The sequence below is a fragment of the Anolis carolinensis genome, unplaced genomic scaffold (assembly GCF_035594765.1).
Source record: "Anolis carolinensis isolate JA03-04 unplaced genomic scaffold, rAnoCar3.1.pri scaffold_13, whole genome shotgun sequence".
Lineage (NCBI taxonomy): Eukaryota > Metazoa > Chordata > Lepidosauria > Squamata > Dactyloidae > Anolis > Anolis carolinensis.
In genome coordinates this window covers 18,902,742-18,917,666 of record NW_026943824.1, presented here as the reverse complement: position 1 = coordinate 18,917,666, position 14,925 = coordinate 18,902,742, and the positions used below count along the sequence as shown (strand labels likewise).

The 14,925-nt window shown below is 38.7% G+C and overlaps 1 protein-coding gene across 1 annotated transcript in view; it reads left to right on the top strand.

The window, feature by feature from the left end:
• Positions 1-12,471, top strand: part of LOC100566831 (BOS complex subunit NOMO1) — a 42,974-nt gene extending 30,503 nt beyond the window's left edge. The window contains exons 22-31 of the mRNA XM_062964221.1: positions 987-1,113; positions 1,239-1,352; positions 2,613-2,740; positions 4,279-4,420; positions 4,510-4,593; positions 5,448-5,558; positions 6,367-6,468; positions 8,374-8,493; positions 10,288-10,380; positions 12,076-12,471. Of these exons, the coding sequence (XP_062820291.1) occupies positions 987-1,113; positions 1,239-1,352; positions 2,613-2,740; positions 4,279-4,420; positions 4,510-4,593; positions 5,448-5,558; positions 6,367-6,468; positions 8,374-8,493; positions 10,288-10,380; positions 12,076-12,207 (1,153 nt within the window). The 3' untranslated portion in view covers positions 12,208-12,471. The remainder of the gene's footprint in view (positions 1-986; positions 1,114-1,238; positions 1,353-2,612; positions 2,741-4,278; positions 4,421-4,509; positions 4,594-5,447; positions 5,559-6,366; positions 6,469-8,373; positions 8,494-10,287; positions 10,381-12,075) is intronic.
• The last annotated feature ends 2,454 nt before the right edge of the window (positions 12,472-14,925 follow it).

Here is a 14,925-nt window from a genome sequence, read left to right as displayed (position 1 = left end):
TTGACGTTATTTGTATTTTTTAATTAATTTTATTGTAAGTTATCTTTTTATGTATTATATTTTATTATTTTCTTGTATTATTTTAGTTATTTTCTGTTATTATAGTATTTTATTGTATTAATCTTTTAGTGTTTTTAATTATTTTTTAGTGTTTTTTATTATTTTTTATTGGGTTGGGTTGCTAGGAGACCAAGTTGGAGGAGCTTAGCCTTCTAACTGGCAGCAATTGGATAAAAGCAATTCTTCCTCTCCCTCTATTTAGGACTTTATTTTTCTTTTCTTTTTGTTGTATCAACCTAGAGCCGTGGATGATGGGTTGTGTTGTCAAATTTCGAGGTTGGGGGGGCCTGTAGTTTTGTTGTTTTGTGGGTCGCCGTGATGCCATCACTCTTTTATATATATAGATATATATCTACTAGTAAGAAGCCTGACAGTTGGGCCTTTCAGTTAGAGTTTCTGGGTGCTACAGTGTGGAAAAATTAAGCTTGAGAATCACTGTCAAGGATAAAACCTGGGCTTTCTGGCCATGTCCCAGAAGCATTCTCTCCTGACGTTTCACCCACATCTATGGCAGGCATCCTCAGAGGTTGTGAGTTCTGTTGGAAATTAGGCAGATGGGGTTTATATATCTTTGGAATGATGTCCAGGGTGGGAGAAAGAACTTTTTTGAGGCAAGTGTGAATGTTGCAATTGGTCAGCATTGAAAAGCCTTGCAGCTTCAAAGCCTGGCGGCTTCCTTCCTGGGGGAATCCTTTGTTAGGAGGTGTTACCCTGATTGTTTCCTGTCTGGAATTCCCCTGTTTTCTGAGTGTTGCTCTTTATTTACTTTCCTGAGTTTAGAGTACTATAGAGAGAGGTTTAGGAATAGTGCTGGTACTTGAGTTTTAAACTGTGCTGCAATTAGTCACCCTCTGCTTCAAATCTACAAAAAGGATACCCCTAAGAATAATTAATTTGAATGTTGTTCTTTATTATTATTTTTCAAGCGTGGGTCCACTTCACAGTGACCGGGAATACACGGTTAGTGCCCAGAAAGAAGGCTTTGTCTTGAGTGCTGTGGAAGGAACCGTTGGGGACTTCAAAGCTTTTGCTCTGGCCGGAATCTCCTTTGAGGTAATGCTCAAAGTAGACACAAGTCCATAATCTGATTATGTATTTTTATGAATGTTTTATATTGTAAAATCAAATGCCTGATGGGAGGTGTTGTTTATATCATGTTGTTTTTCATTTTTAAACAGATCAAATCTGAAGATGGCCACCCTCTTGCTGGGGTTCTCCTCTCACTGAGCGGAGGAGTCTTCCGCTCAAACCTTCTGACTCAAGAAAACGGCATGCTGACTTTTTCCAACCTGGTATGTGTAATTGTTGTTTTTTCAACCTTGTATGTATATGCAGCGTTTTAATTTTTGTATACTTTTTATCATGTTTTTATCATGTTTTAATTGTTTTGTTTTTATAGTATATTTGTTGCTGGCCCTCGTGGCAGAATGTAAGCCGCTCTGAGTCCCCTCGGGGAGAAGGGCGGGGTATAAATGCGTGTAATAAATAATAAAATAAATTTGCTGTTTCATAAGGAATGGTTTGGGACGGAGGCCACACAGAGTCAGATCTTGCAAACATTACTTTGTGGGAAGAAATAATCTGTCACAGAAAGTATCCCAGAAACTAACAACCAGTATGGCCAGTATCCCTTTTAGGCAAAGGGTCTGGGAGCTGTTACCTAAACATGTCACGTTTTCATTATGTTCTCTTGGGGGGAGCAAAAGTGAAATATACAGTATATACTCGAAGATAAGCCGAGTTTTTCAGCCCTTTTTATGAGCTGAAAAAGCCTCCCCGGCTTATAATTGGGTCAAGGCTGTTGCTTGCAATATGTGATCTATTTCGCTCTTACCCTCCCTTATCAGCGTGTTTTCTTTTCCAAAGCCTCCCTTGCTCTTAATCAAGGGAATGTTTTGAAAAGAGAAAGGCGCCCTTGCAAGTCAGGAAGAAGAAAAATATATACCATATATACTTGAGTATAAGCCGACCCGGATATAAGCCGAGGCCCTTATGTATCCTTTTAATAATAATAGAGTAAAATAATACATTTAATAATAATAATAATAATAAATACAGGAAAATAATACATGTAATAATAAAAATAATAAATGCAATAATAATAATAAGATCAGACTGAAATAATACATGCATTAATAATAATAATAAAAATAAAGTAAAATAAATGTAATAGTAGCAGCAATAATAGAGAAAAATAATAAATGTAATAATACCAATAATAATAATAATAGAGAAAAATAATAAATGTAGTAACAATAATAATAATATCAGAGGGCTGAAAAACTAGGCTTATACTCGAGTATATACAGTAATCTGTCACAGAAAGAATCCCAGAAACTAACAACCAGTATGGCCAGTATCCCTTTTAGGCAAAGGGTCTGGGAGCTGTTACCTAAACATGTCACATTTTCATTATGTGCTCTTGGGAGGAGCAAAAGTTAAATATACTAGATCTAAAGCAGAATTCTGGCCTTCTGCTGTAGATAAGCAAGAGTCTAATGATGACAACATGTAGGAGCAAATTTTAAAACAATGCATCCACTCTTTTGCAGAGCCCAGGACAGTACTACTTCAAGCCTATGATGAAAGAATTTCGATTTGAACCCTCATCTCAAATGATCGAAGTGCAAGAAGGACAGAACCTTAAAATCGACGTCACAGGATACAGGACAGCATATAGGTCAGTAACTGTGAAATGTTTACGCCATGAGCCACAAGCAATAATTACGAAATTATTTTTTATAATTTGTAATTTGTTTAGATATTAAATTATTACTGTTGTTAAATCTTGTTACAATACAAACCACCTTTCTTCACAAAGATGCAATAGATTGGGTTGCAAAATAACGGCTGATCCAGTGTAACCCAGTGAGCTCCATAATAATAATAAATAATAAAACTTTATTTATATACTGCCCTATATTTGTCAGAGTGTTTGCAGCGCAGCAGTAGTTGGATGGAAGCAGTGGAACGCAGAACAAAGAGACACTCAGACGTTAATAAAACTATTTACAAAGTTTTACTGTATGCAGCAATAATCAACACAAACAGACTTGCAGACGACAGACGAACACAGGACAAACATTAAAACATCGGGTGTCCCCTGGGCAACATCCTTGCAGACAGCCAATTCTCTCACTCCAGAAGCAACTCCGGTTGCTCCTGACACGGAAAAAAAAAAGTAGTAAAATTAGGTGCCTCGGCTTATATTCGGGTCGGCTTATACTCGAGTATATACGGTATATCCAACATCATCAAGCAGATAAAATGAACAAATTAAAACCACAAAATACAGAATACTACAATAAAACAGTGAGATACAAAATGATAAAAGCAAAAGCACCAATTAATGGCAAATACCCTGTTTCCCCGAAAATAAGACATCCCCAGAAAATAAGACCTAGGAGAAGTTTTGCTGAATTGCTAAATATAAGGCCTCCCCCGAAAGTAAGACCTAGCAAAGTTTTTGTTTGGAAGCATATGTACCATAGATTGTAGAACATGGAAATAATGGTAGTAATAAGACATTCTTGATAGGATTCACAGTTTGTCGGGTTATGCTGGTTTGAGATGACAACTATTGTACAGTATATTGTACAGTAGATAATAAATGTTCAATTTTTGTTCAACAATAAATGTAAATTCTTCTTCATGGAAAAATAAGACATCCCCTGAAAATAAGACCTAGCACAACTTGGGAGCAAAAATTAATATAAGACAGTGTCTCAGGCTGTGGCGCAGGCTGGAGAGCGAGCCAGCTGCAACCAGCTGCAATGAATCACTCTGACCAGGAGGTCATGAGTTCGAGGCCCGCTCAGAGCCTATGTTTGTCTTGTCTTTGTTCTATGTTAAAAGGCAATTAATGTTTGCCTATATGTGTAATGTGATCCGCCCTGAGTCCCCTTCGGGGTGAGAAAGAAGGGCGGGATATAAATGCTGTAAATAAATAAATAAATAAATTTATTTTTGGGGAAACAGGGTAGATAGATAAAGTGGCAGGGGGGTCTAGAACAAAGTGCAAAGATATGAATTGTAAACACTGTTTGATCGGGTAAATAAACAAGGAAGTGACACGAGAGTTGGAGTGGGATAGGAAGTCAAGTTATTTCTAGCAGGGGAGTGGAATAAAGTGCAAAATATAGCAATTTTCATTTAGATTTTCATGTCATGCGCTCTTGCCTGTGAGTTCATGGCTTATATTTCATTCCCGATCCCCAGCTGTTACGGAACGGTGTCTTCTTTGAACGGGGAACCTGAACAAGGGGTTTCTGTGGAAGCTGTTGGACAGGGACAGTGTAACATGTATGGAGAGGACACGATAACCGACGAAGAGGGCAAGTTCAGGCTGCGAGGTCTCCTGGTAAGAATCCCGTGCCTCTCTCCAAGCATCAACGTTGGTCATGAAATCGGAATTGCTTGATATTTGTCCATTGCTTTCTGTTTTCACAGCCTTCTTGTGTGTATTACATCCAACTGAAAGCAGAAGGCAACGATCATATCGAAAGAGCCCTTCCGCAGCACTCTGCAATTGAGGTATTTATTTTATTGACAATATTGACAATATTTATTTTATTGACAATATTGACAATATTTATTTTATTGACAATATTGACAATATTTATTTTATTGACAATATTGACAATATTTATTTTATTGACAATATTGACAATATTTATTTTATTTACAATATTTACAATATTTATTTTATTGACAATATTTACAATGTTTAGATCTCATAATTGCACATGTCTTTTTTCATTTGATGTGTTTTACATTGTTACTGTTTTTATCTGGGCCCGACCCATGTAAGCCGCCCTGAGTCCCTTCGGGGAGATGGAGGCAGGGTATAAAAATAACGTTGTTATTATATTATGACACAGCAAACAAGATAGATATGCTGGATTTCATATCACAAAATCACAAGTCTGACACTTCCCAAGTGTCTAGGACTGTGTGATGTATTTTCAGATGATGCGTGCAGATCCCAGTAGGGTGGCCTTTAGCAGTTGGCAGATCGTGCTTTTGTCAACTGCAAAAGGCCACCCTACTGGGTGGCCTTATTATTATTGACACAAAGACATAGTATGACAGCAAACAAGATAGCTATGCTGGATTTCATATCACAAAACCACAAGTCGAACACTTCCCAAGTGTCTAGGACTGTGACGTATTTTCGGATGATGCGCGCAGATCCCAGTAGGGTGGCCTTTTGCAGTTGGCAGATCGTAATTTTGTCAACTGCAAAAGGCCACCCTACTAGGTGGCCTTATTATTATTGACACAAAGTCATAGTATTGACCAAAAAGCGAATTGGAGCAAAATATTGAATCCAAAACCTTTTCCATCCGGCTATCATGAATAGACAGTGTGCTTTTTCCATCTTTTAGATTGGCAGCAACGACATAGAGAACGTGAATATTATTGCTTTTCGCCAAATCAACCAGTTTGATCTGAGCGGGAATGTGATCACGTCTTCTGAGCATCTCCCCACTTTATGGGTAAGAACATGTGCTTGCACGTCTCTGACGGCCTCTCGTCGTGTGACAGGCGGCTGTTTTGAGGTGATAAATATTGGTTCGGTGTCCACTTTCTGACTGGTTGCACTTTTGTGTTATTAATTTTCTGATATACCACAGGGTCTATCCCACGCCAAATCTCCCACGGCTTTGCAGCACTTTATCAACTACCTCATGTTTACAAAACTCACGTAGCGCCAGTTCATTTTTATGAATTGATTGCTGTATTTATTGTTGTATTTTAATTTATGCCGTTTACCAATGTTTTGCTATTTTTATGTTAATGTTGACTCACGCAGTTCTTGTTATTTGATGTTTTATGTTTCTTACTGTATTTGACTGGGCTCTTGCCCCATGTGAGCCGCCCCGAGTTCCTTCGGGGAGATGGAGGCGGAGTATAAGAATAAAGATTATTATTATTATTATTATTATTATTATTATTATTATTATTATTATTATTATTGACACAACGATGTTGTATGACACAGCAAACAAGATAGATATGCTGGATTTCATATCACAGAATCGACTTCTCCTTATCAGCTTTTCCTTCAATTTTGTCAAGGAACTTTCCATGCAATGTTTTGTTGTGCCAGCTGTCAGCTCTAGTTTGTAGTGCGGTTTTCTTGTATTGGTTTTTTTGTCTTCTGTGCTTTGAGGAGTTTCTGATTTTTGACTTCAATCAAAGCAGGTTCTTCACTTTGCTTTACATATTCATACATAATAATTATTATGCTTTACATAATAATAATAATTGTTACTGTTATTATTATCTCCTCTGTGTTTACAGGTGAAACTTTACAAAAGTGAAAACCTTGACAACCCAGTTCACACGGTCTCTTTAGGACAGTCCTTATTCTTCCATTTTCCACCGTTGCTCCGGGATGGAGAGGTAAGCTTTACTCTCTTTTGTGTTCAGCTGGATTCTTTTTTTCCCCACTGGACGCATAAAACACAGTATAAAAGTGACCAGTGGAAGCCCTTGGTGTTGGAGAGCTCAATGGGCACTCCTGTTTACTCTCTCCATTGGTGTGGAATTTGCATGACCCCGCCCACTGCCTCTCCCTTAACCCTTTCCTATTTTCTATGACACACAGCAAACAAAGGAATTGATTAGCAAGTGAACATACCGTGTTTCCCCGAAAATAAGACAGTGTTTTATATTATTTTTTGCTCCCAAACATGTGCTAGGTCTTATTTTCAGGGGATGTCTTATTTTTCCATAAAGAAGAATTCACATTTATTGTTGAACAAAAAAAAAAGAACATTATATACGGTACACTAATTGTCATCACAAACCAGCATAACCGGACAAACTGTAACTCCTCTCAAGAATTTCTTGTTACTACCATTATTTTCATGTACAACAATCTATGGTATGTACATTTACCAATCCTGCATGCTCCAGTGTTCTGTTTGGTGGGCATGCTTCCAAACAAAAACTTTGCTAGGTCTTACTTTCGGGGGAGGCCTTATATTTAGCAATCAGCAAAATCTCTACTAGGTCTTATTTTCAGGGGATGTCTTATTTTTGGGGAAACAGGGTACTAGAGAGGTTTATAGGAGTTCAGTTCAGTTCAGCAATTTATTACGGTCTATGACCAGAATATATGGAAATGGGCACAGGTGCCCGAAAAGGGAAATCACAGTTCCCATAAAAATCAGATAAAAGAACAAGTTAAAAGCATGCTATAATAAAAACAAATTAAAAGCAGAATATTAGCAGGGTCAGCTAATAGTAAATATCGGTCCACTAAGAGGCTCTGGAGGGGGATAGAGGGAGCATTTGCAGTATTTCATTTATAACAGATTGCTCTGGCTACAGGCCATGTGGGGTCAGTCATCGTCCGTCTGATGGAAATTGCTGCCGCACAGAACCTGGCAACACTATAGGTTATTGCAGAACAGGAGTCGGAGAGCAGCAGAGAGGTGTAGTATCTTTCAGTGCGGCCTGGATGTTTTAAAAGCCAAGGAGTGATGAAATTGATTCTAATACCTCTATAAAACATACACTGGAGGAGCATGTGCTCGATTGTTTCGATATGGCCAGACTCACAAGAGCATAGTCTCTCCAGAGCAGGGGTCTTCCGGTACCTCCCCTCCAGTACTGCTGATGGGAGGGCGTGGCATCTTGCAAGAGTGAAGGCTTAGGTTTATAGGAGTTGTACGGACTGGGATATATAGTTCACCAGCAATCTAAGAGCACTCTGAACTGCACCAAAAATGGATCTTGGCACACAGAACCCCCGCGACCAACAAAACATATCAGAGCTCTTTGGAGCTATTTATAGGAGTTGTAGGAGCCTCCGGTGGCGCAGTGTGTTAAAGTGCTGAGCTGCTGAACTTGCAGACCGAAAGGTCCCAGGTTCAAATCCGGGGAGCGGAGTGAGCATCCGCTGTTAGCTCCAGCTTCTGCCAACCTAGTAGTTCGAAAACATGCAAATGTGAGTAGATCAATAGATACTGCTCCGGCAGGAAGATAATGGCGCTCCATGCAGTCATGCCTATGGCCACATGACCTTGGAGGTGTCTACGGACAACGCCGGCTCTTCGGTTTAGAAATGGAGATGAGCACCAACACGCAGAGTCGGTCAAGACTGGACTTAACGTCAGGGGAAAACCTTTACCTTTTTATAGGAGTTGTAGTTCACCTACATCCAAAAAGCACTGGGAACCCAAACACCGATGACTCTCAGATTTTATTATATTTATGTTTGTAGCATTTTCTTTGACTTTGCCATTATGTTTTGTCTTCTCCTCCTGGTACTAGCAGCTTTTTCTCTCTTTTCTTTGGCAGAATTACGTGGTGCTTTTGGATTCAACCCTTTCGAAATCCCAGTACGACTACATCCTACCTCAGATTCCTTTTTCCACAGTTGGCTACCATAAACACATCACACTGGTTTTCAACCCAATGGTAAGTATCCCATGGTTAGCTTAGTACATGACAATCTGCCAAGAAATTTGGTTAATTTTTTTTGTTTCCAATTCCTTGCTCTTGACAGTCTGTGTTGAACACACAAAAGTTGGTTCCTGCCTCCTCCAAAGACCAAATGATATACCGTATATACTCGAGTATAAGCCGACCCGAATATAACCTGAGGCACGTAATTTTACCCCAAAAAACTGGGAAAGGTTATTGACTCGAGTATAAACCTAGGATGGGAAATGCGGCAGCTAATGGTAAATTTCAAAATAAAAATAGATACCAATAAATTGAGGCATTAGTAGGTTAAATGTTTTTCAATATTTACCATATTTCAAAGAAAAACAGTAAACTCGCTCTGAAAGTGGAAAAGTAGTGTCAACAAAAACAATATGGTATCAACAATAACTTTATAATAATAGTAATAATAAAACTTCATTTGTATCCCGCCCTATCTACCTCCCCATGGGGACTCAGGCCGGCTTCCAACATAACAAGCAAACATTCAATGCATATATAAACAATGCAGAGCTAGGTATAGATCTATAATTATATATACAAATTTCACATATGCATTTCCCTCTGAAACATTTGCAAATCCTCTCTTTCTATATATGCATTTCCCTCCTGCAATATTTGCAAGCCCTATATATCTATGCTTATATCTAGAGACATCTCTCTCTGTATATATATATATGTGTGTGTGTGTGTGTATGTGTGCATTTCCCCTGTGATATTTGTAAGCCTTATATATCCATGTTTATATCTATCTAGGCATCTCTCTCTGTATATATATGTATGTGTGTGCATTTTCCCTGCAGTATTTGCAAGCCTTATATATCTATATTCATATCCATCTAGACATGTCTGTATATATTTGTGCATTTCCATCTGCAATGTTTGCAAGCCCTGTATATCTATATTCATATATCTATCTATCTAGACATCTCTCTATATATAGATAATTATATAGGATTTGCAGAGCCTTGCAAACATGTGAGGGGTAAATTCATATATAAAAATAATGTATACATATAGATACAAATACACAGATACATGGAAGTCACTAGATATCTATCTATCTATCTATATAGGATTTTCAGAGACTTGCAGACATGTGAGGGGAAAATTCATATATAAAAATAATGTATACATATAGATACAAATACACATGGAAATCACTAGATATCTATCTATAGGATTTGCAAAGACCTGTAAAGATATGAGGGGAAAATTCATATATAAAATTCATATATAAAATTAATGTATATAGATAGATAGATATACAGGTACATGGAAATCTCTAGCTATCTATATGTATATAGGATTTGCAAAGACTTGGGGGAATTCATATAGAAAATTAATGTAGATAGATAGATACAAATATAAAGGTACATAGGGATTGCAAAGGCTTGCAGGGGGAAATGCCTAAATATTTGTAGGAGAGATTAACAAATATTTCAGGGGAAATACTTTTATAAGATCAATGGATTTTTTTCTTCTTCTTCCTGACTTGCAAGGGCTTCTCTCCCTCTCCTTTCCCTCTTGGTTAAGAGCGAAGGAGGCTTTGGAAAAGAAAACACACTGATAAGGGAGGGGAAGAGGAGAGGGGAATATATTGTATAGTGCAACCAAATGGCCCCTAGGCTCCGCTGCATGGCCTTGACCCCATTATAAACCAAGGGAGGCTTTTTCAGCTCAAAAAAAGTGCTGAAAAACTTGCTTATCTTTGTGTATATACAGTAAATTAAAAAAATGCTAAGCATTCTGTTGTCTGTTTTGCAGAGGAAACTGCCTGAACAGGACATTGCGCAGGGATCTTACATCGCCCTACCGCTGACGCTGCTGCTTCTTTTGGCTGGTTACAACCATGATAAGGTAACACATTTGAGGGAAGCGGGAGATTATTTTTTTGCTTCACCCAACCCATAACATGTTAGTATTCGTGCTGAGAGTACAAGCTGGATTTCGGATGCCCAAAGTGGTATGCGGAGGGAGACAAGTAAAGTAGTTCTGACCTTGTGGTTAATATCTTCTGTAAGAAAGTAATACTGCAAATATAAGTAAAACATTTGCAAATCCTCTCTTTCTATACATGTATTTCCCTCCTGCAATATTTGCAAGCCCTATATATCTATGTTTATATCTAGAGACATCTCTCTATCTGTATATATATATATATATATATATATATATATATATATATGTGTGTGTGTGTGTGTGTGTGTGTGTGTGTGTGTGTGTGCATTTCCCCTGCGATATTTGCAAGCCTTATATATCCATGTGTATATCTATCTATAGCTATAGTAGTTGCACAGGCCATCTCTTTGATTTGAAACACTGCACTTTATTCCTCTGCCCCAAAGCATCTTAGAATATAACATTGCATTTTAGTTCTAGTGGCCCCTCCAGGCCACCCTCTCCTCCATCCCAGTGGTCTTTTTTCTTTTCAGATTCATGTTATTTGAGTGATTATATTCCTTCTGTTTATGTGATTATTTTAGTCAATTGTTATTTTTTTGTTTTTGTTTTTAATTCTTATAGCGTTGTATAGTGTTTTCAGTGTTTTATTGTACAAAGTTTTATGCTGATTTTATATTGGAAACCGCCCTGAGTCCCTTTCGGGAGAGAGGGCGGTATACAAATAAACTTTTACTTACTTACTTTTCTATCTAGGCATCTCTCTCTGTATATATGTATATGTGTGTGTGTGTGTTTGTTTGTGTGTACATTTTCCCTGTAGTATTTGCAAGCCCTATATATCTATATTCATATCCATCTAGACATGTCTGTATATATTGCTTTTTTGACTTTGTGTTGTACTGTACATTATTATTTATTGTATTGTTTAATTGTATTGTGATATGTTGTTTTATATTTTGCTATACTGTATTGTCCTGGGCATGGCCCCATGTAAGCCGCCCCGAGTCCCCGTTGGGGAGATGGTGGCGGGGTATAAATAAAGTTTTATTATTATTATTAATATTATTATTATTATTATTATTATTATTATATTTGTTTGTGCATTTCCACCCATAGTATTTGCAAGCCCTGTATATCTATATTCATATATCTATCTAGACATCTCTATATAGATAATTATATTGGATTTGCAGAGACTTGCAAACATGTGAGGGGTAAATTCATATATATATCTCGAGTATGTATGGTATATCCAGAGCTACTGCTCCTGATGGCCAAAGGGCAGCTTCTCCTTGTTGGAGACCAAAAAAAGGATGCGGAGGGAGGCAAGTAAAGTAGTTCTGACCTTGTGGTTAATATCTTGTGTAAGAAAGTAATACTGCAAATATAAGTAAAACATTTGCAAATCCTCTCTTTCTATATATGCATTTCCCTCCTGCAATATTTGCAAGCCCTATATATCTATGTTTATATCTAGAGACATCTCTCTCTCTGTATATAAAGTTGTCTTCCTTTTCACCACTACTACATGGGTGCAGTGAAAAAGTAGAGAGAAAAGACTAGGTTGGGTTCGAAATCGTGTTCCTGTTGTGTGGTTGGGTGTGGCTTTCGAGTGTGACAACGAGTCCGCCTTTGCTTCTTCTCCTCTAGTTAATTCCTTTGCTGCTGCAGCTGACAAGCCGGCTGCAAGGGGTGCGCTCCCTGGGTCAGGCGGGCTCCGACGCCGCGGGGCTGGAAGATGCCAAGAGGCAAGCCAAGAAACAGAAGACCAGGCGGACGTGAGGCAAAGGAACTCCGGCTCATTTGTTTTCCATTGGCAAGGCTGCTGGAAAGAACCCAACCTAAGACGGGCTTTATTTGAGCCCTTGACTCATTGTTGTTCCATCAATATTTCATGGGGTTGACAGAGCATCGCAGCTGATTTCAAACATCACTCAACTCTTTTTGTGTCATAGAAAAAAAAATGGGTTTGGGGACGGTACATTGTTATTGTCCATTTGAGCCTGGCTAAGAGAATGACCAATAAAATTTGATCTCGCCTCCCAATTTGCGTTGAGATGGTTTTAATATTTGTCTCTTAACTTTGCAGCTCTTTCTGTACCTTTCATGACATTCCTTCCTGTTAATGTGGGATTTGTGTATTGATAGTGTTTAAATGCAATTTGTTTCTTGCCTGTATTGCATCATCCAGCGTGTACTATAGTCTGGAAAGAGTTAATTACTTAGAAGCTGTGTTGACCTTGATGTGTGGCTGGAACTAGGGAGTATCCAGACACAAGTGTGTGTGCATACTGATTGCGTCGGTTCAGTCGAGATCTGTCTGCTTAGGAGTTGAGTTCTGTCTGCCTAGAGTTCAAGTCCGGTGTTTATTTATTTATTTATTTACAGCATTTATATTCCGCCCTTCTTTCTCACCCCGAAGGGGACTCAGGGCGGATCACATTACACATATAGGCAAACATTCAATGCCTTTTAACATAGGACAAAGACAAACAACATAGAACCGAGCGGGCCTCGAACTTATGACCTCCTGGTCAGTGATTCATTGCAGTTAATTGCACTGGCTTGCTCTCCCGTCTGCGCCACAGCCCCGGTGTTCATCTGTCGTCTTTTGTGTTGATTCAGTAAAACTTTGTAAATAGTTTTACCAACGTCACTGAGTGTCTCTTCGTTCTGCCTTGCCTGTATTGCAACTGATTGCATCATCCAGAGTGTACTATAGTCTGGAAAGAGTTAATTACTAAGAAGCTGTGTTGACCTTGATGTGTGGCTGGAACTAGGGAGTATCCAGACACAAGTGTGTGCATGCTGATTGGGTCGGTTCAGTCGAGTTCTGTCTGCCTAGAGTTCAAGTCCGGTGTTCATCTGTCGTCTGTTTGTGTTGATTCAGTAAAACTTTGTAAGTAGTTTTACCAACGTCACTGAGTGTCTCTTCGTTCTGCCTTGCCTGTATTGCAACTGATTGCATCATCCAGAGTGTACTATAGTCTGGAAAGAGTTAATTACTAAGAAGCTGTGTTGACCTTGATGGGTGGCTGGAACTAGGAAGTATCCAGACACAAGTGTGTGCATACTGATTGGGTCGGTTCAGTCAAGATCTGTCTGCCTAGAGTTCAAGTCCGGTGTTCATCTGTCGTCTGTTTGTGTTGATTCCGTAAAACTTTGTAAATAGTTTTACCAACGTCACTGAGTGTCTCTTCGTTCTGCCTTGCCTGTATTGCAACTGATTGTATCATCCAGAATGTACTATAGTCTGGAAAGAGTAAATTACTAAGAAGCTGTGTTGACCTTGATGTGTGGCTGGAACTAGGGAGTATCCAGACACAAGTGTGTGTGCATACTGATTGCATCGGTTCAGTCGAGTTCAGTCTGCCTAGAGTTCAAGTCCGGTGTTCATCTGTCGTCTGTTTGTGTTGATTCCGTAAAACTTTGTAAATAGTTTTACCAACGTCACGGAGTGTCTCTTCGTTCTGCCTTGCCTGTATTGCAACTGATTGCATCATCCAGAGTGTACTATAGTCTGGAAAGAGTAAATTACTAAGAAGCTGTGTTGACCTTGATGTGTGGCTTGAACTAGGGAGTATCCAGACACAAGTGTGTGTGCATACTGATTGGGTCGGTTCAGTCGAGATCTGTCTGCTTAGGAGTCGAGTTCTGTCTGCCTAGAGTTCATCTGTCGTCTGTTTGTGTTGATTCAGTAAAACTTTGTAAATAGTTTTACCAACGTCACTGAGTATCTCTTCGATGGTTTCGATCCATCGAAAGATCTTAAAGTTGCAAGTGAATTAATAACCAGAGATATCAGGCCTCACATGGCTAACAAATGAACGTACTTATTAGATATGATGAGACAGCTCACCTTGTAATAACTTGAGAGTGCGATCATTGGAAATGTTTCTTTTTGATCGAGACATAAGATACTAAGCTCAGAAGACATTGGTTCAAGAAGCATGTTTCTAGTTTCCTTTTTCTGAGTGTGAATTACAGCAGAAGTCATATCTGCCACGTGAAGTCATTTGTCAGAGCAAAGCATAGCAAATTAAAATTAGACACCTTCTCTTTCCCAAGAATTGACGCTCCCGACACGGAGTGAGGTTTGTTTTCAATCAAAGCACAGAGTCCTGTTCTCAGGGGAAGGAGATCCACTCTTTTCTGTTCTGGGGAGAGATCGATTTGACAGCCATAGAAAACCATTGACTTTTCTTTTTTGCAGAACAGATGGAGAACGTCTGCTGAGATGTGGACGCTTTTTCGCAGGCATATACCGTATATACTTGAGTATAAGCCGAGGCACCTAATTTTACCATAAAAACTGGGAAAACTTATTGACTCGAGTATAAGCCGAGGGCGGTAAATTTCAGAAATAAAAATAGATACCAATAAAATTACATTAATTGAGGCATCGGTAGGTTAAATGTTTTTGAATACAGTAGAGTCACACTTATCCAACATTCACTTATCCAACGTTCTGGATTATCCAACACATTTTTGAAGTCAATG